At 34.9% G+C, this 23466-nt stretch overlaps 1 protein-coding gene across 1 annotated transcript; it reads left to right on the plus strand.

The window, feature by feature from the left end:
- Nucleotides 1-8175: 8175 nt before the first annotated feature.
- Nucleotides 8176-17157, plus strand: LOC131153884 (uncharacterized). Its single transcript, XM_058106333.1, has 4 exons — nucleotides 8176-8349; nucleotides 16441-16494; nucleotides 16649-16807; nucleotides 16975-17157. Exons 1-4 carry the CDS (start codon nucleotides 8176-8178, stop codon nucleotides 17155-17157), a joined length of 570 nt encoding a protein of 189 aa, XP_057962316.1.
- The last annotated feature ends 6309 nt before the right edge of the window (nucleotides 17158-23466 follow it).

The following is a 23466-nucleotide window of genomic DNA, read 5'->3' on the forward strand; positions in this document are numbered from 1 at the left end:
ACGTAATAACTCGAAAGTTTTACACAGGGTCTCATCGACGAGTAGAGGGAGTTCGTCAACGAGCTCATAAGTAGGCCTCGTCAACGAAGCCACGCCTCGTTGACAAGAAGATACCGAGAGGGGTTTTTGGACAGTCTGAATTTTGTCAACGAGGAGATTGGGTTCGTCAACGAAATTACTTAAGGACTCATCAATGAGGTGACGTGTCTCGTCGACGAATCCGGCTCTATAAATAGTGAAAACCCTAATTTTTCAGCACAATTCTGGAGCAAAAGATACTCTCTCTCTCTCTCTCTCTAAAAACGTCTCTCCCTCCTTCTCTCTTCGATTTTGGCCCCATTTCTCGCCGGATTGAAGATTTGAGCCCACCACGACGCTCCTGATGAAGTTCTCTGCAAGTCTGCCAGAGCTAATTGTGGGAGAAGTTGGTTGGGAATTCATCCCAAATCCAGGGTAAGACATTTTATTCAGATTATGTCTTCCTCGTAATTATAAAAAATGTTGTAGGTAAGAAAATACTGATGTTTTGTTCTAGAGGATTTTATTTTCAGGGTGTTGAGTGGAGAACCCTACGGGTGTAGGGCTAGAGTTCAGTGAAAGGCTTTTCATATTTAAGGTAAGGGAAATATGCTATGTTAGGAGATTTATTTATGTTATCAAAAATTATATATATATATATATATATATATTTATGCATGTATACTAGATATTATACAGAATGTGAATTTTCAAAGTATGTGTGGTCTGAGTACATGATATTGATATGTAGTTTTTCAGTATTTCAAGTTATACAGCTATAGATAGATAATTGCAGATTTTATATAGACAGAATATGTTCACACATACAATTTTATTCAGATGATTACATAGACAGATATATATCAGTATATAGATATTTATTCAGAACAGTATATTCAGTATATATAGAAAGTTATGTTTTCCTAAATGCCATAACTCTTAGATTATATAGAAAGAAAGTACAGACAGATTACACAATTATAGCATCAAGATGCTACAGATATTACAGTATTTACAGTACAGATTAATAGTGTTATGGTTATTTTGGAAATATGATGAAAACAATATAAAGAGTATAGTATATATATATATATAGTATCAGATCCTTTTGGAAAGATTACAGATAGATACAGTACAGATATAGAATACAAAGCACAGTACCGTTTCTAATACAGATAGAGGGCAACCACATATCTCAGATAGTGTGTGGGTACCGTCGACCGTGCTCGTTGAGTATGCAACTCCCCAGTTCGCTGGGTGGAGGGGCGGTTTGACGAGGTAGCAGCCAATCCCGCGCCTAGGAGAGTATGCAGTTTGGCCGGGTTGAGATAGTGTAGAGTATAGTGACTTACCTGGAGGTCCAACCAGGTTAAGTCCCGCCTACGGGCCGCACAACCCTTTCATGAGGTGTCAAAATCATGACATACAAAGTTCTAGGGAAAGAGTACAGTTATTTATATGTATACAGTTTTAAACTACTATACATGTGTTTTATAGATTTGCCAAATCATGCAGTTTTAAATACTAATATTATAATTTTATGACTTGGTCGCCACACACTAGTAATAGTATATTTCCACTTACTGAGCGTCGACTCACCCCATTACTTTAACATTTTTCAGGTGAGCCAGCTAGGCGAGCAGATCAAGCTCGCGGATAGAGATCACTTGGTCACCCTTGTTATAGGGTAAGTTTTGTGTAGGGTTTTGTACTTTGGGGTAGTTGACACTGGAGAGAGAGATATATTATGTAGTTATGGTTGAAAATACTGAATTCTGATATTGTATATATATATATATATGTATATGTGGTTATGTGATTTATGTCTTCCACTGCATAGGGGTGCCCCATTATATTCAAATATTGGAGTAATTTTTTATTATATATACAAAAAAAAAAATTGGTGAGAATTTTGAGGATGTTACACCTACCACCATGTTAAGTCAAACCTCATGTCTGCAAGTCTGATTTGCCTACCCAGCCTGGTCTAGACTATAGGGGGTACACAACCCTTCCGTGGCCAAATCGACTTTTCATTACCAACACTTCTATTGAGAACAGTGTAGTTGCACTATCTCACATACTAGTTACGGTACCGTACTCTCATCACATCTGGTCCTCAGGGTTCTTAAACCATATAATGCAATTCAAGTAATAAAAATTGTTATATAAACTCATTTCATAATTCAATATAACACCTATCACGTTCACATTTTCATATAAGATCTGTCATATCAAAACTCGACATTTGACCGTCATATCAAAACCTCGGCATACAACTGTCATATCAAAACCCCGGCAGACAGCTGTCATATCAAAACCCCGGCATACATTTGTCATATCAAAACCCCCCATATCACATTTGCAATAATTCCATAAAACCGTATAAATCACATTTTTCACTGAATAGTACCCATAGTAATACGCAGATTCACTTATACAATAAACTGGATTAACCTCAGGCCACGTGATTTTTAACTGATAAAACATAATATACTAAACTACCTGGGAAAAATATATTTTCCTTGAAAATTAGGTCTGACCATCTCTATAATTTTATTCAACTCAAAATACTGGTTTTATAAGAAAAAGGAAATGATTAACCCTACTCACTTTGGTTTTTCCCCAAATATTAATAATAATCAAAACTCTAACTTTCCTTTGCCTGAATCATTCAAAAAAATCATGTATAACATACACGAGTCCATATACTCGAGTTTAGTAGGTTCAAATTTAATAAAAAACTGACATAATCTATTCCCCTTACATGTTCTTGAAATATGCCTAATAGATTCTTGAACCGAAATCCCAACGTCCTTTACTTGCTGTGGGAAGTGAGCTGACAAACCGGAGTCCCGAGAGGCCGTGGGGGAGAGAAAGAGAGACATGCGCAGGAGATGAGAGAGAGAGAAATAAACTTTCTAAAAAAATTGAGCTAACTTCTAATTATAGGTGAGCTAGCCGCGGGATACCGTCGACAGTTTTCCTGAGCTTGATGAAATTGTCAATGGTTTGACAGTTAAAATGCTCTCAGTCATTGTAATCGTCGACGATTTTCTGAGATGGCCTCAAACCGTCGATGGTTTGGTGCTGAACCAAACCATTTCCATGCTTTTCTCTTTCTCTCTCTTTTATTTATTTTCTTTTCCTTTTCTTGGTTCGGGTTACTACATCCTCCCCCCCTCTTATAAAAATTTCGTCCTCGAAATTTGTTAACTTATATTTATCATCACTCCTGGAATTACCAAATCGATCATCAAACTTTAGGAAGAGTCGGTAGCCACCCACATGGCAGCCCCGTCCCACATTTATTAATTACTCTCACTTATGGCGGAGGAATAGCGTGGTTACAATAACGGTTTTGGGAGATTACAAGTAGATCAACAAAATTCTCCCAACCCCACTCAAACACTAAACCCGAAACCTATGGATTTACAAACACTCAAACTTAACTGGAAAACTTGCATAAAACACAATATATATATATATATATACAATCAAATTCTTACCTGAACCGTCGTACCTACCTGCCTAGTGTTGGTTCTCGCTGAATAGCTGCGGGTGCTTCTGATGTATTTCCTCTTCCAACTCCTATGAAGTTTCTTCCATTGCATGGTTATGCCAGAGTACCTTCACTAACAGAATCTTTTTAGTACGGAGTTCTTGTTCCTTCCGATTTAAAATATGAACTGGTACCTCCTTATAGGATAAGGTGTCTCTAATTTCCAGGAATTCATAACTTAACACATGCGAAGGGTCTAAGAGATACTTTCTCAACATCGATATATGAAAGATGTCATGGATCCTAGACAAAGTTGGGAGTAATGTTATCGTGTAAGCAACCGGACCAACCTTTTACAATATCTCGAATGGTCCGACGTACCTAGGACTTAACTTACCCTTCTTTCCAAGCCTCACAACTTCCTTCATCAGAGCAATCCTCAGAAATATCCTATCTCCTATCCCAAATTTCAGGTCTCGTCGGTGAGTGTCAGCATAACCCCTTTTCCAACTCTGAGCTGTCTTAATTCTATCCCTTATTACTTTGATCTTCTCGGAAGTCTATTGAATAAGCTCCAGTCCCAAAATATGTCGTTCACCAACCTCATCCCAATACAGCGGAGATCGACACCTTCGACCATACAATGCTTGATATGGTGCCATCTTGATACTAACTTGATAGATGTTATTATAGGTGAACTCCACAAGTGGCAAAAACTGAATCCAACAACCGCCAAAATCTAGCACACATGCCCACAGCATATCCTCTAATACCTGAATTGTTCTCTCTGATTGTCCATCATTCTACTGGTAAAATGCGATACTGAAATTCAGTTGAGATCCCAAGGCCTTCTGTAAACTCCTCCAAAACGACGATGAAACATAAATCATAACTTGCGTTCACGCTTCAAGGATAAGGACCCAGCATCCTTATTACACACTAGGCATGCTAAGTAACCTTTTGTGCTCCAACTCGATAGATTACACCCATGTTGTGTACCTTCTCTCCATTCCAAAGTCTAATAAATGTTTATGAACCAAATCAATGTATTTGAATGTTAAGTTTGGGCATTTCTTGCAAGGACACCACCTTATTCTATTGGCTTTGTCTACAAGAGGACGCACGAACTCTATAAAATCATGTATCCCTTTTACGTATTATGGCAAATACATACCCTAATCCTCCATCCAACTCTTATCCATGTTCATTAATTACGTTATAACATGTTCAAGTAAATGGTGTTGATTACATTCTCAGAATGTTTATGACGCATGCATCGTGAATCCTAAAATCAACCACCTTCCGTCTAAAGGGTATGGATCCTATCCCATTCAAGAATGTCACATTTACATTGCAATCAATTACTCAAATTCCTTCATCATAGTCATTATAAATTTCGGCAGCATCTTCCCATGGCTCTCCAAGTACACGAGATGGGGGAAGTGCACATCACCTGCTAGTTTTCTATCACTAGTAAATTGCCACAACACCCCACTATGCACCCAGAGAAGACAAGTAAAGACACACTCGAAATATATAATGACAATGAACAAAGCATGAACGATGAAAATAATATAAATACAACTTCCTAAACTGCCCACACTGAACAATTCAAGAATGGTTGAAATACAAACATCAATAATCGTAAGTGAAACAAATAATTAACATATTCAATTGATTATTAGTCTACATAGTATGACTAATAATCAATTGAATTTTAACAATTGATTTGTCTCACATATATGATTAGTCTTGAATGTATAGTAACCATTCTTGAACGAGTCTAAGTTTCAATGAACACATGAAATGATAGTACTTATTATGTAAGAATGATGTTTAATATTTTTTTAACTTTCACTCATCCTTTTGAAAATATTTTAACATTCATTTTATCATAATTATCGTTGTACATGGTTTTATTTTTGGAAAATTTTAACGAAATTTCGACAGCATGTCATCTGTAAATTGGACATTTCCAAAAAAATTCATGCACTAAAACCTGATAGATTCAAGCAAACAAATCACAATATGCTGCATCATGCAGATACCATTCAGTTGGAGCATACGAGAACCTAAATCCACTACTAGCATGCAATTCATAATACACTGCATCAGTCATGCAGTTGGGAGAAATATGGGAGAAATGAGACTCATAGAGGCTTTTCAAGGGGCTTTTCAAAGCTTGCAACTTCATTGCTAGCTTGAACATTTTAAAATCCTGAACATCATTTACCCATGAATTCTTAACAACTTTCTGGAAGCTGGAGTGATGCCCCCACATGTTAAAGTATTTAAATGATCTTCTCCTCAGATCTTCTTCCATAAGTAAGGAAACAATGTAAGAAGCATGATTAGAGTAAATGTCAAGTAGCTGAAACACAGCCTGAACACCCATGCATTCCAAGAACCATTGTTTATTGGCAACTACTAATTTTTTCAAGGTTGCTTGGGACACAATAGGGAAAGACTTCACTGATGCTGTAAAAGAATTCTTTGAAAAAGGAAACATTCTGAAGCAAATAAATCATACGACTATAGTGGTAATCCCAAAGTCCCAACATGCTAACTTTGTTCAAGATTTCAGACCAATATCATGATGCAATGTTACATATAAAGTTATAGCGAAATCATAGCCAACAGAATAAGCCTTGAGCTGGACAAAATTGTAAACCCTACACAATCTGCCTTTGTGAGGCAAAGAAACATGGTAGAGAATATTTATCTAGTTCAGGAACTAGTAAGAAAGCACGCCAGAAAGAGGATATCTCCAAGATGTATGCTGAAGATAGATTTGAAAAAAGCATATGATTCTATTTCTTGGAAGTTTCTCAAAGATATGCTGATAAATCTAAATTTTCTTGACAAACTAGTGAAGTGGGTGATGGAATGTGTAACAACAACGACTTATTCACTATCTCTAAATGGAAGTTTGTATGGCTTTTTTAAAGGTAAGAAGGGACTAAGGCAAGGTGATCCATTATCCCCAATTCTTTTTGTTCTGTGCCTTGAGTATTTATCAAGACTGTTGAAGGGATTAGAGGAAGACCCATAATTTAACTTTTATCCTAGAAGTGGTGAATTGAAAATTACTCATCTTGCATTTTCAGATGACATTATCTTGTTTTGCAAGGGTGACTATGACTCAATCAAGAAACTGATGGATGCTTTGAACAATTTTTCGAAATGCTCAGGTTTGAAGGCTAATCTGATGAAGTCAAATATGTATACTGCATGCCTGAATGTATTTGAGTTGGAGAGTATCAAAATCCTTACTGGCTTCAAAGAAGGGTCGTTCCCATTTAGATACTTGGGTATTCCCTTGGCATCCACTAGACTCAATATGACTCATTATGTCCCACTGGTTTCCAAAATTGGTAACATTATTGAGTCTTGGCCAATAAAAACTTTGACATATGCTGGGAAGCTGGAATTAATTAACTCAGTTGTGCAAGGTGTGGAATGCTTTTGGTTGTCCATTTTCCTTATCCCGATGGCAGTTCTAGAGCAAGTGATCAGATTATGTAAAGTTTTTCTTTGGGGTAGCAGGGCAAAACCACTGGTTGCACGGAAGAAAATATGTTTGCCCAAGTCTGAAGGTGGGTTGGGGGTGTTTGATCTGAGGACATGGAACAAGGCTTTACTCACCAAAACTCTATGGAACATCCATAAAAAGAATGACTCACTGTAGTCAAAATGGATTAACCAAATATACCTCAGGAATGGCAGCATATGGGAGGCCACAATAAAACATGAGGACTCCCCATTATTTAAGAAAATCATGGAAATCAAAAATCTGTTGCTGCTGCAGTGTGGAAGCTGGGAAAGTGTTGAACAAATGTTAAGTCAATGGACAATTGATGATCAACTAAATTGCTGAAAAGCTTACAATTACTGGAGATTGAAGGGATCAACAAAACCGTGGCACAATGTTGTATGGAAAAGTGGATGCACTCCAAAACATTCCTTCATCCTTTGGCTAAATGCCAAAAAGAAGCTTTTGACAAATGATAAGCTTCTGGGTGCTAAAGGAGTTGAACCATGCGCCTTATGTAAAGCAGAAGCTGAAACAAAGGAACATCTTTTCTGCAAATGCAGCATTGCCATACAGGTTTGGGAGTTTATAAAGAGGTGCTTCAATGTACAAGATCCATGGGTACACTTAATGCTGCACTCAAATGGATGAAAAAAGAAGCTAAGGGGACAGGAGTTCAATCAGTGACTAAGAGAGTTGTTCTAGCTACAATAGTGTATTGTCTATGGCACTTCAGGAACAAGAGCAAGATCGAAAAAGTTGATACGTCGGTTGATGCCATCGTCAAATTTATCCAGATGCATGTATATAGAATTTTTATTACAAATTCCCAACTTTGTCACACTTTGGGAATGGATGATTCACCCTCATAGTAAAAAGATGTGAATGTATTTCTAATGATCTATTAAAAATGAGGGTTTGATGTAGAACCTTTGATTGGAAAGTCATCTAGCCTATCCTTTGATTGTATTGCTTCAGTAGTATGATTGGGGTAGTTGTCCCCCATGCTTGCTTGGGTATGCCCAAAAAATGTTGTATATATTCAATTTGATTAATACATTTACCTTTACAGATAAATAAATAAATAAATGAACAAGAAGAAGAAGAAGACAAACTTGACAGAATGACCTCAGGCGAGCGGTGGGAAGCAACGGCGACGGCGGTGGCAGGAATGGCTGGAGGGGGGTTTGACCAGGGAGATTGGCTATCGTGGGAGATTGGGAAAGGAGGGAGGAGAGAGAAATCGGAGGGAAAATGGAGAGGCCGAATGGGAGATCACGGGAAGAGGGAATTTAAGGTTAGATTATTAGTGACGGTTTATAAAACCGTCACTACTAACTGAATATTAGTCACAAATCCACCATCCTTCACTAATATCCTATTATTAGTGACGAATACTCAAAACTGTCACTAATACTCTTAACTAAACTATTTTTATATTTTTTAAAATCAAAACACTATTAGTGACGGTTTTCATAGTCGTCACTAATAATGGACTAGTAACAATGAATCTTGGAAACCGTCACGAATATAGTTAAATAAATTATTTTAATATTTTTTAAATGAAGAAAATTATTAGTGACAGTTTATAAAATCGTCACTACTACCCGATTATTAGTGACAAAAACTCTAAACCGTCACTAATACCCTAATATTAGTGACGAATAATGTAAATTGACACTAATATTCTTAACTAAATTATTTTTTATATTTTTAAATTGAAACACTATTAGTGATGGCTTTAATAATCCGTCACTAATAATACATTAATGGCGACAAATGCTTGTAATCGTCACTAATATAGTCAAATAAATTGTTCAAATATTTTTTAAATAAAGAATTTTTTTAGTGACGGTTGATGAAATCGTCAGTAACACTGGACTATTAGTAACGAATTGCCTAAACCTTCACTAATACCCTATTATTAGTAACTGTTTATTAACCGTCACCAATAAATTATTTTAGTGACGCATTTAAACTGTCACTAATACCCAACAAAAAGTGGTTTCCCGCCATGGTTTGCACAGGAAAACTGGACAAAACCGTCACTAATAGGGAACTTTTAGTGACAAAAATAGAATCGTCACTAATACACTCATCACTAAAAACCAATTTTCTTGTAGTGTACGATCCAAAAGGAAAGTTTTGATCTAATATTGGTATATGTCAGTGCCTCAAATGCATTGTCAAGTTTAATAGAGTTTGAACTACGATATGACTTGATCCTAATAGGGTACATATAGGCAGCTAGTTCAGAGGGAACAAGTTCAGTCAATCCCTTGCACCACCAGGGGTAGAAATGTCATTTTGGGGAAAGTTTTTTAGCTTTAGTCTCCTAATTCTTTTGGAAACCTATACATTTAGCCTACGTTTCATCTCGTGCCTTAAAGTCCACCTTGAGGTTAGAATACTGATCCAAAAACTTGAAAAGACATTAATCATAATTAAGGGTAGAAAGGCTTAGATGAACTTCAGCAAACAAGCCCAAAAAGGTACCACCGGAAGCAAGCATCAAAGGTGAAACTGACTAGAGAAAAGAAGGGAAAAAAGAAGAGTGATCAAACTAAAGGCCAAGTAAAAAGTGAAGATTCCTAGAGTTAGGCTTCTTTTAGATATGCCACTAATAATAATGAAAATGGTTGAAAATAATAAGAGAAATCATAGGATAAGGGGAAGAATATACCTGCAAATTTAGCCTATAAAAAAGCTGCTGGAAAGGAGCAACTAAACTTTTGGGCTAACCAAAAATTTGGCTAGAATAGTAAAAAGCATGTGCAGCAGATGGGTAGTGCCAATTCTATTTTTTTCCTATGAGGAGAAAAATGAGGTTATTAGTGAATCTGGAGTAGGGGGAAAATCAGAGGTGTTCGCCTATTGATTTGATGTTCTAAGTTGATATCAAGGTTGCATGGTATTAGAGTACTGATAGAGTCATTTCCTGCTAAGCAAGCAGAGAAACCAAGCAAATAGATAAGTTCGAACGTTTCATTAATATCCCCAATACGATTGTGTTATCTAATTGCATTCTTGTTCATTTAGCTTCAAAATGATTTAAATAATAAGAGTACAGTCCCTAAAGGGTTACCATTATTCGGAAATGTTTGAAGAAGTATCGGCTAATTAGCATTCTTGAGATTAACAAGTAAAGTTGTGAACTTGAGTAACTTGGTTCCAAGTGGGTCGGGACAGATGTTATGCCAAGTTTTGACATACTTGTAAAAGCCAAGGGCCAGAGGTAGTTAAATCAAACAAAACTGGTGATATCTTCTACTCAAAAGCATAGTTCTCCTAAAAGTTGTTAAATAGGGGCATCATTGGCAAAGCATGAACCCTATTCTCCACAGATTGGAATATGAAGACTGTTGAGGCAAAAATGAGATATGGTAAAGATTCGTTTCATAATCTCTTTTGTTAATTGGATAGTTATTGGTTCATAAGAATTCCTAAAGAGGAGATTTGTGCATCTTCATTCATTACATGCATTACTTCAATAGTAATAAGAAGCATTCTATATGCATTCTGCAATATTTTTATTGCATGAACAAAATTAGGATATGTCCTTACTTCATGCATCATAATGCTCATATCATACAAATTTCTTTCATAAATTTTTTTATTTTCATTTCACTTTTCACACCTTTAATTCATTATCTTCCGGAGATTGAAATGGTATACGTCCTACTTGGGGTATAAGGGTTGATTCTCACTAATTTGACTAGTTGTCTTCCTAAATATTGTTGGTTCGTCTATTTTGGAGTCATGTGGTATTAGTACCCAAATTTGAGTAGTCATTTTTTTAAATTGTGTTGGTTTGTTTACCTTGGAGGCATATGATCTTAGGAAAAATGGGGAAGGGAAAAAAAGAGGGATATTGAGATTGAAAAATTGAAAAAAAAAATGGAGGTGGAAGGATTTCCTTTATTGAGAAAAGAGAGACAAAAAAATAAGATTGAGAATTTCCAAGGGGAGAGAAATGAAGAAATGGAGTGAGAGAGAAGGGGTTGGAAAGATTGTTGCAAATAGTGGCTACTCACAGAAGATTGAAAGACAAAAAATTGGAAAGGACTTTGACAGAAGAAGATTATGAAAAGAAAGTATAAAGATTGTAGAAAGGAATTTAGGCAAAAGTAAACAAGAGCTTGAAAGGCAAGTATCCAAATGCTCTTTCTTTCATCTTAACTAAAGCATGAGTTGATTTGGCCATGATTAGAATGAATGTTATAGATTATGACTTGTTGAATGTTCAGGCAGAATTTAGGATTAAATTAATTGGTAGTGCTTTTGAAAAATATGGCATTTTGAAAATTGAAATTGGGCTTGATAGAAAAGGATTTTGTAATTATAGGATATATTTGGTTTACCCTAGCATGTGCCTAATTTTTTTAACAAGCAAAATTCTCAGAAGCCTAAACTCCCATAGCCTAAACATAAGTCTATCCTCCAACTAAACCCTCCGCACCAATCGCCATTTACCACGTGACGAGTGACATCACACTGAAGTCACCTTACTATTTGTCACCCTTCTAGATTTCAAGAAGGAAAAGAAAATTTGAGCCACCCGTTGGCTGCCATGCGTCGCCATGAATGGCTGAACGTGGTAGCCTAGTCCAATTCCTACCTTCCTCTTCGCTGAATCGAGTCAACCCGATTTGACCTGGGTCAACTCAAGTTGACCATTGACTCGGTTCAAATCAGTTGAATCGGTATGGCCCCTTGAATTTTTTTTGTTTTTTTTTAATAATAAGTTACTTTTAATTTATTTTTAATTCAAATATTAGAAAAAAATAGTAAAAATCAGAAAAAATAAATAAAAATTCTTTGAGTCATTTTTTACTTAGGGGACCAAAAAAATGAAAAATAAAGAATACCAAAAATAAATAAATTTGGATAAAATTCCCTGAAAGTCCTAGAAAATTGCAGAAAAATCTTGAAAAATACTAGAAAAATTTTTGGAGTTTGGAAAATGTTTTGGCGATCATTTTTCTTAAATTTGGTGCATTTGCATGATCATTTTGTATATATATATCATGTTTTGTGTGCGTGTATATGTGTGTGTCCCGATGATAAAACAAAGGGTAAACAGGTGTTTCAAACCTCTTATAACACTTTAGAGGGGAGGGTTATTTAATAAGACCCCTCCCTTTTGAGGTTTTATTAGACATTCTTAAATCACACTTGATCTTACATTCTCTTTTGAAATTCAATATTTATTAGATTATTTAGGAGTTAATTAAGGACCATTTGTTCTATTTGAGGTAATTCATAGTTAATTAGGTACCATTTTTAGAACGGGTGTGTAGAGGTGCTAATATCTTCGCCTCGCATAACTATACTCTTGATCCTAACTTTGGTAAAAGTAAATTGAGACTACTAGTTCCTTGGACTTAGGATTAGTCTAGAGATCAATCAATGAGTAGTAATTAGGTAAACTAATCGCGGCTTAGAAAATAGCATGTTAGTGGCGACTCCATCGAACCATCAACATTATTATCATCCCTCACTATTCTAGACCCTTCTCTGGAACATTGTGACATATCCATCTAAGGCCCAAAGGCAATCTCTAATATCATACGATATTTCTATGTTAAGATGCTTGGTCAAATGTATAAAAAGGTCACACCTTGGAACCCTTATTTCCTCAAGAAAGTTTTGGAGCTTAAATGGGCAAATGATGAACAAAACATTCTAAGCAATCCTATTGATAAAGCCGAAGTTAAAGATGTCATGTTTTCCTTCTTTAATAGCAAATCCCATGGGATAGATGGTTTCAATGCTTGTTTCTTCAAATCCTGCCAGAAAATTGTTGGTCATGATGTTACCAAAGCCATCCTTTTTTCAAATATACCTAGATCCTCAGGGATGTTGACTTCATTTTCCTTACTCTTATCCCAAAGATAAAAAACGCTTCATACCCAAAAGGCTTCAAACCCATTGCTTGCTGTAACTTGGTTTACAAAAACATCACTAAAATTCTTGGTAACATGTTGCAAATATGCCTTTACTCTTTTATTAGTTCTAATCAAACTGCCTTTATAAAGGGGAAAAACATTGACTACTTATTGCTCAAGAGTTTCTTCACAACTACCATAATAACAATAGCCCTCTAAGGTTTGTAGTGAAAGTTGATCTCATGAAGGCTTTTTGACTCAATTCATTGGGATTTTATTCTTTGCCTATTTGAAAGTATTAAAACCCTTCCTTGCTTCCTGAATTGGGTGAAAGAGTGCATAAACTATTTTTCAATTCTCTTTAGTGGCACTATCAAGAGCTTCTTCTTTAGAAGGAAAGGGATTAGAAAAAGAGATCACATTTCCCCATACCTCTTTGTTATGGTTATGGAATCTCTTGCGCTTCTCCAAAATAATTTGCTAAGCATTATAAGATTTCCTATCATCCTTGGTGCAAAAATATTAGTCTTGTCAACTTATGTTTTGTAGATAATTTCTTGATTCTTGCAAAAGGTACTTAAACTCTGCAATCAACATTTTCATACCCTTAACATTTTTACAAGAAGTCTAGTCTTAAGTGTGATATTGACAAACCTGAGATCTTTTGCTATGACATTCCTAATAATGAAGTCAAGGGCATTGAGAAAATTGTGAAGTGATAAAGATACCCTTCTTATCAAATACTTGGGAGTCCTTCTTGTCACAAAAGAGAAAAAGGAAATCTCTAAAGTTGATTGTGAAGCAATTATTGATAAAATTTCAATGAAAATCTAAACTTGGTCCTACAAGCACCTTTCTTATACTGGTAACTTCAACATCATCAAATCCTTTTTGTAGAGAATTTATAGTTATTGGTTTTCTACCCTCTTCTCACCTCAATCTGCTATGGTTGACCTTGAAAAGGAATTTGAGATTTTCTTTGGAAAGGAAATAAACACAACTCTTATGGCTCGAAGCTCAAATGGGGTAATGTTCCTAATTAAGCCTCTTAAAGAAGGTGGTATCAACATCAAACCCCTCCATGACTTAGAAATTCATCTCAAGCTTCAAGCTCCTTTTGCCATGCATCTTTATAGTTCAAAGAGTTTCATTTGGGTTATTTGGATTCATATTTATAAATTTAAAGGTAAGAGCATCTGGAAAATCAAGGCAACTGCAAGGAGTAACTAGACATGGAGACAAACTCTTAAAGCAAGAACTCTTGCATTTCCTCTCGTCAATTATTAGATAGGAAATGAGCAATCCACTTCTCTCTTCTTTGAAAATCGGCATGCTCAAAGTCCCATCAACGATAGTTATGGAGATCATTCAGCTATTGACCTTGGGATCTTAATTGATTTAGGAGTCATGTCTTGGAGATGGCCAAGAAGAATTACTGCCGATGTGATATGTTAACGTTTTAAAAACTCGATCTCCAGTACCGCTCCAAACTATGGAACTGAAGACTATATTAGATGAAATTCGACCACGAATGGAAAGTTTACTTTCTCCTCATGATCAACCTTGGAGGTACTCCAGAACCGATCTAACCCACCCTAATAGTTGGGCAAATATTCCTCGGTTCAAGCAGTATATTCATAATCTTGGTTGATTTTTGCAATTAGTTAAACACCCTAGATAGAATCCTCAAATGGGAGACAACATCAAACTCCACTTGTGGCCTCTAGTGCACTAGCGGGAAGAAACAAGAGATCATCTCTTCTTTGATTGTCCAACTAGCAGATAAAACTTATAAATTTTTCTTTAAATTAACAATTTTCTATAAATTTCATATGTTATTTATTTAATATATATTTTTTGAACGATCATTAATTTATCTTATTACAATGCATATATATATATATATATATATATAAGATCATTTATGTATTAGTTTAGCCAGCTGGTAATAAGGGAGATGAATGATTTGTGTGGCTGGCTGGCATGACGAAATTCGCTGAGAAGACCAAATCTTTAACATGAATAGGGTTATGCAAGAGAAATGGCGATGAGGCCACGAGTAAATATATAACTGTCCTGGAATACTGGGTCCTTCATCCGATCATGGGCTGAGGGAAGACAGTTTTTTTTCTTTTTTAAAACCTAGCAATGGCGGAAAATACTCTCCGTGTCCAAACACCCACGTTGAACGCGGTTAACGGGAACCCGTTATAATTTCTCTGTTGCACTCTCCCCCTCCTTTATATATACTGCTCCAACTGCTCTGCGCTCAATACTAATTAATATCTGTAAACAGATCGAAGACCTCCATCTGCAGATAACACAAATCAAGAACCAAAGGGAAAAGAGATCAAGCAGAAATGGTGCTCTCTGGCTTGGCTTCCACCTATATCCCAAAATGTCGTCATTTTGGAAAGGCAATTGTTCAAGTGAGTTGATTTTACTTTATTTTCTGCTTAATTATTTGTGCGCACCATTAACGTTGTTGTTAATCATAATTAGTATGAACATGGGTGATTCATTACTCGCACACATATGTTTAACTATTTATGTAAATTTTGAATTTATTTTTCAAAATTCAAGAGAACCTTTCTTTTCTTTAAAGACTATCAAATGAATGCTTTTCCTTTTTCTTACTATCTCTCCTTAATTTTTTTTCAATTAAATTTACGACGCAAAAGGGTGCACTTGTAGCAATTTTCATGGATCATTTTTTTACTTCATGTTGTCTTTTTTATTTAGTAAAAAATGTTAATATAACAATAATTTATGAGTGAATTATAAAACTCATAATAACTTTTTCTTAGTGAGAAAAATATTTACCCTATGCTTGGAGAGGCATTAGATTTAGAGTTATATTGGATTTGGATAAGATGTAACATAAAATTATATTGAAATTTGTCACAAATCCGCCCGTATCCAAATTTAAAATCCAAAATTCATGCTCTGAGTTAAGGTTGCTTGAATAATCTAATCCTAATTTTTTTCATATTTTAAATTAAAATTGACTAATTAAATTTACGCAAGATACCTCAAATTTATTTACGAGGAATATGAGAGATGTAATTAAATTTTAAATGATTTAATTGTCCTATTATCATAGTTATGATATGATGGGGTCTTATATTGAAAATTCCTACGATTAATACTTTTTCTAGACAGGTTTACTTGAATTTTATTTTTAAAAATTTTAAAAAAGAAAAATTAGTTGGGAAGGATATTAGAGAGAGTGAATTTAATAAAAAAAAAATTTAAGTTATTTAAAACATTTAATATTACAAATAATTTTAAATAATCCCATAAGTATATATTTTAATAAAATATAGATATATAATACTCTTTAAATTTTCAATAAGCCTTTTTTCAGTCCCTGTTCCCATATTATTTAAAAAATTCCTTCTCCTGTCACAATTTTATAATTAAAATAAAGTTTTTAAACAACGAGTAATTAAAAAAATTCAGTGATAATTTTTATTTTCTGCACATACCTCTTCCTGCAGCTACCAATAACCCTAGCTAGGCGGACTGTAACTATTGAAAATCGCAAAGCATGTGTATGGATTAATTACGTTTTTTCGTTACAAAATTGAGATTTGCTGCCTTAATACAATTTTTGTTGGATCGAATTAGGAGTACAGATAAGTATGGGCATAGTATTTAGTATTCACTTTCATAATCCTAACAAGCTATCCATGGCATGCATCGCAGGCAAGTTCACGTCGACAGTTCTCATCGGGAATTGAGAACGCTAGCAACGTACTGAAACAAGGAACAGATGAAGTAGCCAATGCTGCAAAACAAGGAGCCAATGAAGCTGCCGGGGTCGGTGAGAATATACAAAAGAGGGCTGCTTCCACTGCACAACAAGTAATATATATTCAATCAAACTCTCTCTCTCTCTCTCTCTCTCCTCTCTCTCTCTCTCTCTCTCTCTCTCTATATATATATATATATATATATATATGGACATTATCATGCAAGTTTTGGGTTCCATGCAAGTACGTACGTAAATTTATACGCATGCATGCATACAGGTGACCCAGAACGCCAGAGAGGTGGCGGGGAAGGTGTCCGAAACAGTTCAAAATGCATGGGGAGCGGCGAAGGACACTGCCCAGAAGGCTACAAATGCTGCGGTGGGTGCGGCCCAAGACTCGAAGGAATCCATCAAGCAAGACGCAGAAAGAGTGAAGCAATGCATGAACACCAAGAACTAATTCCTTCATAAATTCACCACCTTAGACTGAACTTGGTCGATGGGCTCCATTGATCTGTTCGTGCATCAATTTGTGTTTGAATGTTTTTCTTTTTTTATTCTTAAGTTTATTTATATATGTATGAACTCGCATTTTATCTTTGAATTTTGTTCTGTTGCATGCATGGAATTAAGCCAATGGCTTGACCTGCTTTCTCTTGCATAAATTAATGTAAAGAAAGGTGGGTTTCTGGAACTCTTAATTAATAAAGCACTCATGTGCTTTTAATTTGTTGTTATTGCCTTGCTCTGGCTAGGGTACAAGGGGCATCTCAGTTTTCTGAAGAATTCAGATTCAAGAAATTTTCATGTGAATTAATAATAAATCTTTATTTGATAGAATATTTTTGGCCAGTAAAAATCAACTACTGCACATATTTAACCAGAAAGAAAAAAAAAATTAACTCTTATATTATTACATTCCTAATATTCCACTATTTTCATTCATCTTGTACTAAAATGATTCACGAGTAATATATTCTTCGGAGCGGATCTGTGCCATCAGAAAATAAATAAATAAATCCCTATCTCTCCCGCTCTGGGTTTTAGATCATCAGCCAAGGAGAATGATGGCTCGGCATTGACTGATTCTGTTCATATATAGGAAAATCATCGGTGGAATTCAGCTTCAAAGACTTCAACAAAAAAGAATTTTTAACAATCACTTCCAGAGGGAGGAGTTTTACCCGGCACATCTTTTCTTATTTTAGGGAATTAAGGAAATTAGTTATTTTCGGGAGTTTAATTGTTATTTGAAATTTATGTGTTTAGGAAATGTTAAAATAGTATTTTATTTAAGACTGATTTGATTAAATTAAGGTTATTGAATCAGGGTTCGGGTGAGCGCCGTAGGTATCGTTTTGGGGTCCTTGCTGATATAGTTAGGAAATCAGGTAAAGGGCATATATTAAACCAGGATTTTTGAGAAAAATAATTGGTGAAAAATAGAAATTTTATGTGTATATGTATATGATTTTCATGTCAGTTCTAAAAAGCCGATTGTTTGAATTGTAAATTTCTGAGCTTAGGACTGTGCTACTAGATATTATTTGCAAAAATGGAAAGTTAAAAAAATAGATTTTCTAGATAATTGTGTAAGAAATTAAATATATATTTTTAGTATATGATTGATAAATGTGGGTTGACTTATTTTACAGTAAACGTATGAAATATATTGTTAAATTGTGTGGCATGAGTAAAATGAAGTTTCTGTGTTGAACTATGATATATGCATAAGATGCAGGAAATACTGGAAATGTATTGAAAATTAAAATATGATATGATTTATTCTGCATGTGTTTGAGAATGTTAAATTAGGGGTGAGTAAACGGTCGGTTCAACAAAATTTGGGTAATTAACCGAATTAACCAAAAAATTCGATTAAATAGTGCTATTAATCGAACCGACCGGACTGATGGAGGACACCGAGAACCCGACCAAATTGCCAATTTGGGTAATTCGGTTAACCAATTTTAACCAAAATTATTTGAAATCAATTGTTAGAAACAGAATACAATTATAATTTTTTTAACCAAATTCAGCTTAATTAAACACCTTATCTATTAATTTTATTAATAAAAATGATATTTTACTATTGAACAAGTTACGTTACCCGGCTTAATTAAGAAACTCTTAATTCTGAAGGAAAAAAAATCTATAATGAAACCATTAGAGGCCCACAACTAGCCAATTAGGTGTCTTATCCCTGCTTAGATAAATTCTAATCAATGTCAAAATAAAATCATCTGCACACCAAACATGAAATTCTAATCAATTTAATCCTGAAATTCTTCTTAAAACAATCTAGAAAATCTTCCTAAAAAAAATATAATCACAAACCAAGCATGAAATTTAAAGGTTTGCAGTGTCTACTTGGCTTTGAGTTCAAGAGTTCAAAGTCCCTAATATTATATTACAGACCAATGTAAACAATTTGTGCAAACTAAAAATAAAAAACAAACATGAAATATAAATTATTTCTGAAAAATTAAAATAAAAACTAGGGCTTCAATGCTTCATACATAAGCTGACAAGTGACAGCTACAATTTCATGGCTTCCTATATTAGAAACTCCCACTCTTCATCTTCTTACATTACAAAATATAAACTACAATTTCCCTACGCTTATTTCACCTGCAACAAACCAAAATAATGATAATTGATAGTATGTAATTTATATGACAAAACACTAAAGCATAATCTCAATATGAAACTAACCCTTTGTCTTTCTTTGTTTGGCTTATTCACCAATTGTGGAGTCCAATGCAACCTTTGACAACTCTAAAAAAAATTATATAGAAGCACTTGTAAGTTGTAATAATTAATCATTCAATGAACAAATGAAAATTTTTGACAATATATAAATATAATATTACCTTTTTCTAGATTTTCAAGGTCATCTATGTCTTCTTCAACCTTAATTGGAGTATATGAACCCCGGATCCAATCTTGTGTACAGATAAGAGTTTGAACAATTTTAGGAGTCAAAGAACTCCTAAAGGCATCGAGAACACGCCCTCCTGTGCTAAAAACAGACTCTAAAGCAACTGTAGAGATGGGTACTACTAAAACATCAAGAACCATATGTGAAAGGACGGGAAACCTTTGACTATTTAACCTCCACCACTCCAAAATATCAAAGCCCTCCACGACCTTTTCACAATCCTCCCCCAAATACCTATCCAATTCTGATTTATTATCTCCACCTCCAATTTGAGTCTTGTACTTTTGATACAAAACTTTGAACTTTCGTTTTGCTGCTTCACCTTGACCAGTGGAGTAAGTGGAGCTTGAAGTTTCACTTCTGTTTGATTCTTCATTTTTAGATTGTGACAACTTTTTATACTCAGCAAATAATTCAAATGTTGCATCCTGAATCTTTTTCCCCACCAATAAACCTTTCTCACCTTCACACATAGTAGAAAGAGCATATTGCTCAAATCCCAACTTACATCTAGGGTCAAGAACAGATGCAACAAAAATTAACATATTCATTTTATCAATGTTTCCCCAGTACTTGTTGTATTTATCCTTCATTTTCATGCTCATTAAACTCAACTCCAAATCATCACCATTTTCTCATTCTTTTAGAAGACAATCAATCCCACTAATTTCATCAAAAAAATGTATTACTTGTAACATACAAAGAACCTAAAACTCGTATAATGAGTTCATAGAAGTGTTCCAAAAACATCACAAATTTTCTGACTTTTTCCCAATCAAAACTACTTGGTATGTCGTCCCTAGTCTCAAGCTCAATTCTAAATGAAGGATCTTCATCCCTAAATCTATCAAAAGCCATTTCATATCTTTGAGTTGTGTCTAACATCAGATAAGTAGAATTCCATCGAGTGCTAACATCTAGGCATAACATCTTTTTGCATTCTACTTTTTCTACTTCTGCACAACGCTTGAAATTTTTCAACCTAGCAGGTGAATGTCTAACATATCCGACTGCGTCTCTAACACGAGCAACTAAATCCCCGATTTCTTTCAAACCATCTTGCACAACTAGGTTAATTATATGTGCAATGCATCTCAGTTGCAAGAATTTGCCCCCTAGAATGTCTTTTCTCCAATTTGAAACTTTTCTTTTTATGTAGGCAATTGCAACGTCATTTGAACTTGCATTATCTACAGTCATTGTAAACACATTATCAACTCCCCAGTCAAGCAAACACCTATCAATGGCCATACCTATCTCTTCACCTTTATGACTATAAATTGGACAAAAGTTAAGGATTTTTTGTTCAATTTCCAATCATTATCTATAAAGTGTGCAGTCAAACACATATAATTGACCTTTTGCAAAGAAAATCCATGTATCAATTGTGAAACTAACCTTTTGAGATGAGGTTTTCAAAAACTTTTTCAACTTTAACCTCTCTTCCATGTAAAGGTCATAACAATCCCTAGAAATTGTCCATCTTGATGGAATTCGAAAACGAGGGCATGCAACTTTCATAAGATGTTTGAATCTCATATTCTCTACAAATTTAAAAGGCAATTCATTAACAGTAAGCATGTAAGATAATGCCTTTCGAATTGCCTCTTGGTTAAATTTCCAATTTGTAAGAGTTGCCTTTGAGCCCTCTACGTTTTTTTTAGCTGGTTGATAATTTAATTGTGTCTATTTTGTTTCTTTAACATGTGGATTTTGTGCACATCTAACCATATGATATCTAAGTGTGCTCGTACCATTCTTTTTAGGATCAGCACGGTAATCTATATGACAATAATGATACTTACCCTTAATTTCACCAGACTCCGTCACAAATTTAGTGAAGTGATCCCACACTTCAGATCTTGGTCTCATTCTCTTCCTCATTTTTTGATTAAATTGAGTAGGAGGATTAGTAGCACTCTCACTTGTCATGCTAGGATTTGAAGGCTGATGTTGGGAATTAGTTTGCGTCATTATTGCATCCTCCAAGTTTGGCACCTCCACCTCTATAGGCAAGTCCTTGCTCATTTTCCCTTTAATATCTATATATATATATAAAGAAGGGTAAAGTCCATCATAGAAGAGTACTAATCCAAAATTTTTTTAAAAAAAAATCCTCTGAAAATTTATAATGAAATTTACAATAATAATCTAAGATTTCATTTATGATGAAAAATTTCTTGTTGATTGAAGAATGGTATGATAATGATTTGTTATTTGATCCAAGGACAAAAATGTGCATGCATTCAATTTAGTTTTGGGAATATAATCAAACCTGTAGCTAGATTTCAATTTTCTTGTTTGTTTTTGGTTTTCATTTATGATTTTCCTTTTCATAATTTTTTATTGTGACACTAAATGACCCTTTCTTATGTGAGGTGGTGAAAAATCCCATTATTGTCGTGCAATCAACAAAAGGAGTTACCCAACTTGCCATTCAGTATTTCGAGAACAGGAGGAACTTTTTGGTGGCCGTTGGAAAGATGAAGATCTTGAATTTTCAAGCCTCTGATTTGGAAAAGGTTTGTCATTTTCTTAAACCTGAATTTACATCATATTTGTGTATTATTTTATTTCATTCATCTTTGGCCTACAAACATGTTACGGCAGCCTTTTGAATCATGAATGTGCATTTTCATGAATCTTACTCATTTGTGAATTGGCCAAAAGAGTTGTGATTATTCTCAAAGCACCAGATAGGCCCTATTGGTGTATCTATGAGATCAAATTGGAAATTTAGCAACTACTGTTGCTCTTGTAATGCAATAGTATCAGTATAAGTTGACTTGTAACTACAATCTTGCACTTCTTGGATGATCTGGTACTCTTATTTTATTTTTTTTCCTAACAAAACAATTGGAGCCTAGGTATATATTAAATTTTAAGAACTAATATTTAAACTAAATATTATCATTTGAGAAACAAAGCAGCCAGTGGCTTGCTTTCTTGCAACTACAATAGACAGACAACCATACACAGGATCAGACAGCCTTGAATATAGGAAAATAATTTAATTAAGATTATGATCTAGGAAAATAATTTATTAGAATAAATTAGGAATCATTTTTTCACAATAATTATCAAACAGTGTGAAAGAACATACATAAAATTCCTTGAATATTTAAAAAACAAACAACATAAAAAACTGAGACAGAGAAGAGGGGAAGAGGGGATTAGGGAAGGTCGTTGAACTTTCGAAGACTCGAAGGTATCTGAGTGCCGAGTGGAGTGGCTGAGACATTGAGTCACTGAGTGAAGACTGAAGAGTCGGCGCCATGCCCCCGCGAGGGAAGAACCGAGGACGGCGAGGAGGGATTTGCAAAACCAGGAGACTGAAGATCTAAAGGAGAGGGCCGGGAGGCTAGAGAGCCAAGCTACCGAAGACTCGAAGAGGGGATTCGTAAACTCCGAGAGGTGGTCCGATGGAGAGCTGCGGGCCTGCAGCACAGATTGGCAAAGCGTAGAGGAACTTCATAGTTCACACAAACGAAACCCTAGCCCTAACTCTAAGCCCTAAATCCCTTTTCTCCACTGAGTCTGTGAACGAAGTGAGCTGTGAGAGACGAGAGTGTGAGTCTATGAGTTATGAGACCCCTCCGCCCTTTTTCCCCCCAAAGCTAAGCCCGACTGCCCGACCCGAGCCCTATCGCGGTATTCCCTAACAAATAAAATTTTTATTCATAATTTATATTTAAAATATAATTAATTAATAATTTGGTTAATTGGTTATTTGAATTATTTTTTACTATTAACCGAACTAAAACCAATTAATTGAATTTTTGTAAAATTCCAACCGAACCGACCGAATCGGGATTTTTTTACTCGCAT

The sequence above is a fragment of the Malania oleifera genome, chromosome 4 (genome assembly GCF_029873635.1).
Source record: "Malania oleifera isolate guangnan ecotype guangnan chromosome 4, ASM2987363v1, whole genome shotgun sequence".
NCBI classification, from domain to species: Eukaryota; Viridiplantae; Streptophyta; class Magnoliopsida; order Santalales; family Ximeniaceae; genus Malania; species Malania oleifera.

What these genes read in the sequence shown, in the direction of transcription:
- LOC131153884 (XM_058106333.1), top strand. Translation starts at nt 8,176, where the DNA reads ATGACCTCAGGCGAGCGGTGGGAAGCAACGGCGACGGCGGTGGCAGGA. An exon ending in ACGGGAAGAGGGAATTTAAG is followed by an intron (nt 8,350 to 16,440) that starts GTTAGATTATTA and finishes CTCTTCCTGCAG; the next exon opens with CTACCAATAACCCTAGCTAG. An exon ending in CTGCTTCCACTGCACAACAA is followed by an intron (nt 16,808 to 16,974) that starts GTAATATATATT and finishes GCATGCATACAG; the next exon opens with GTGACCCAGAACGCCAGAGA.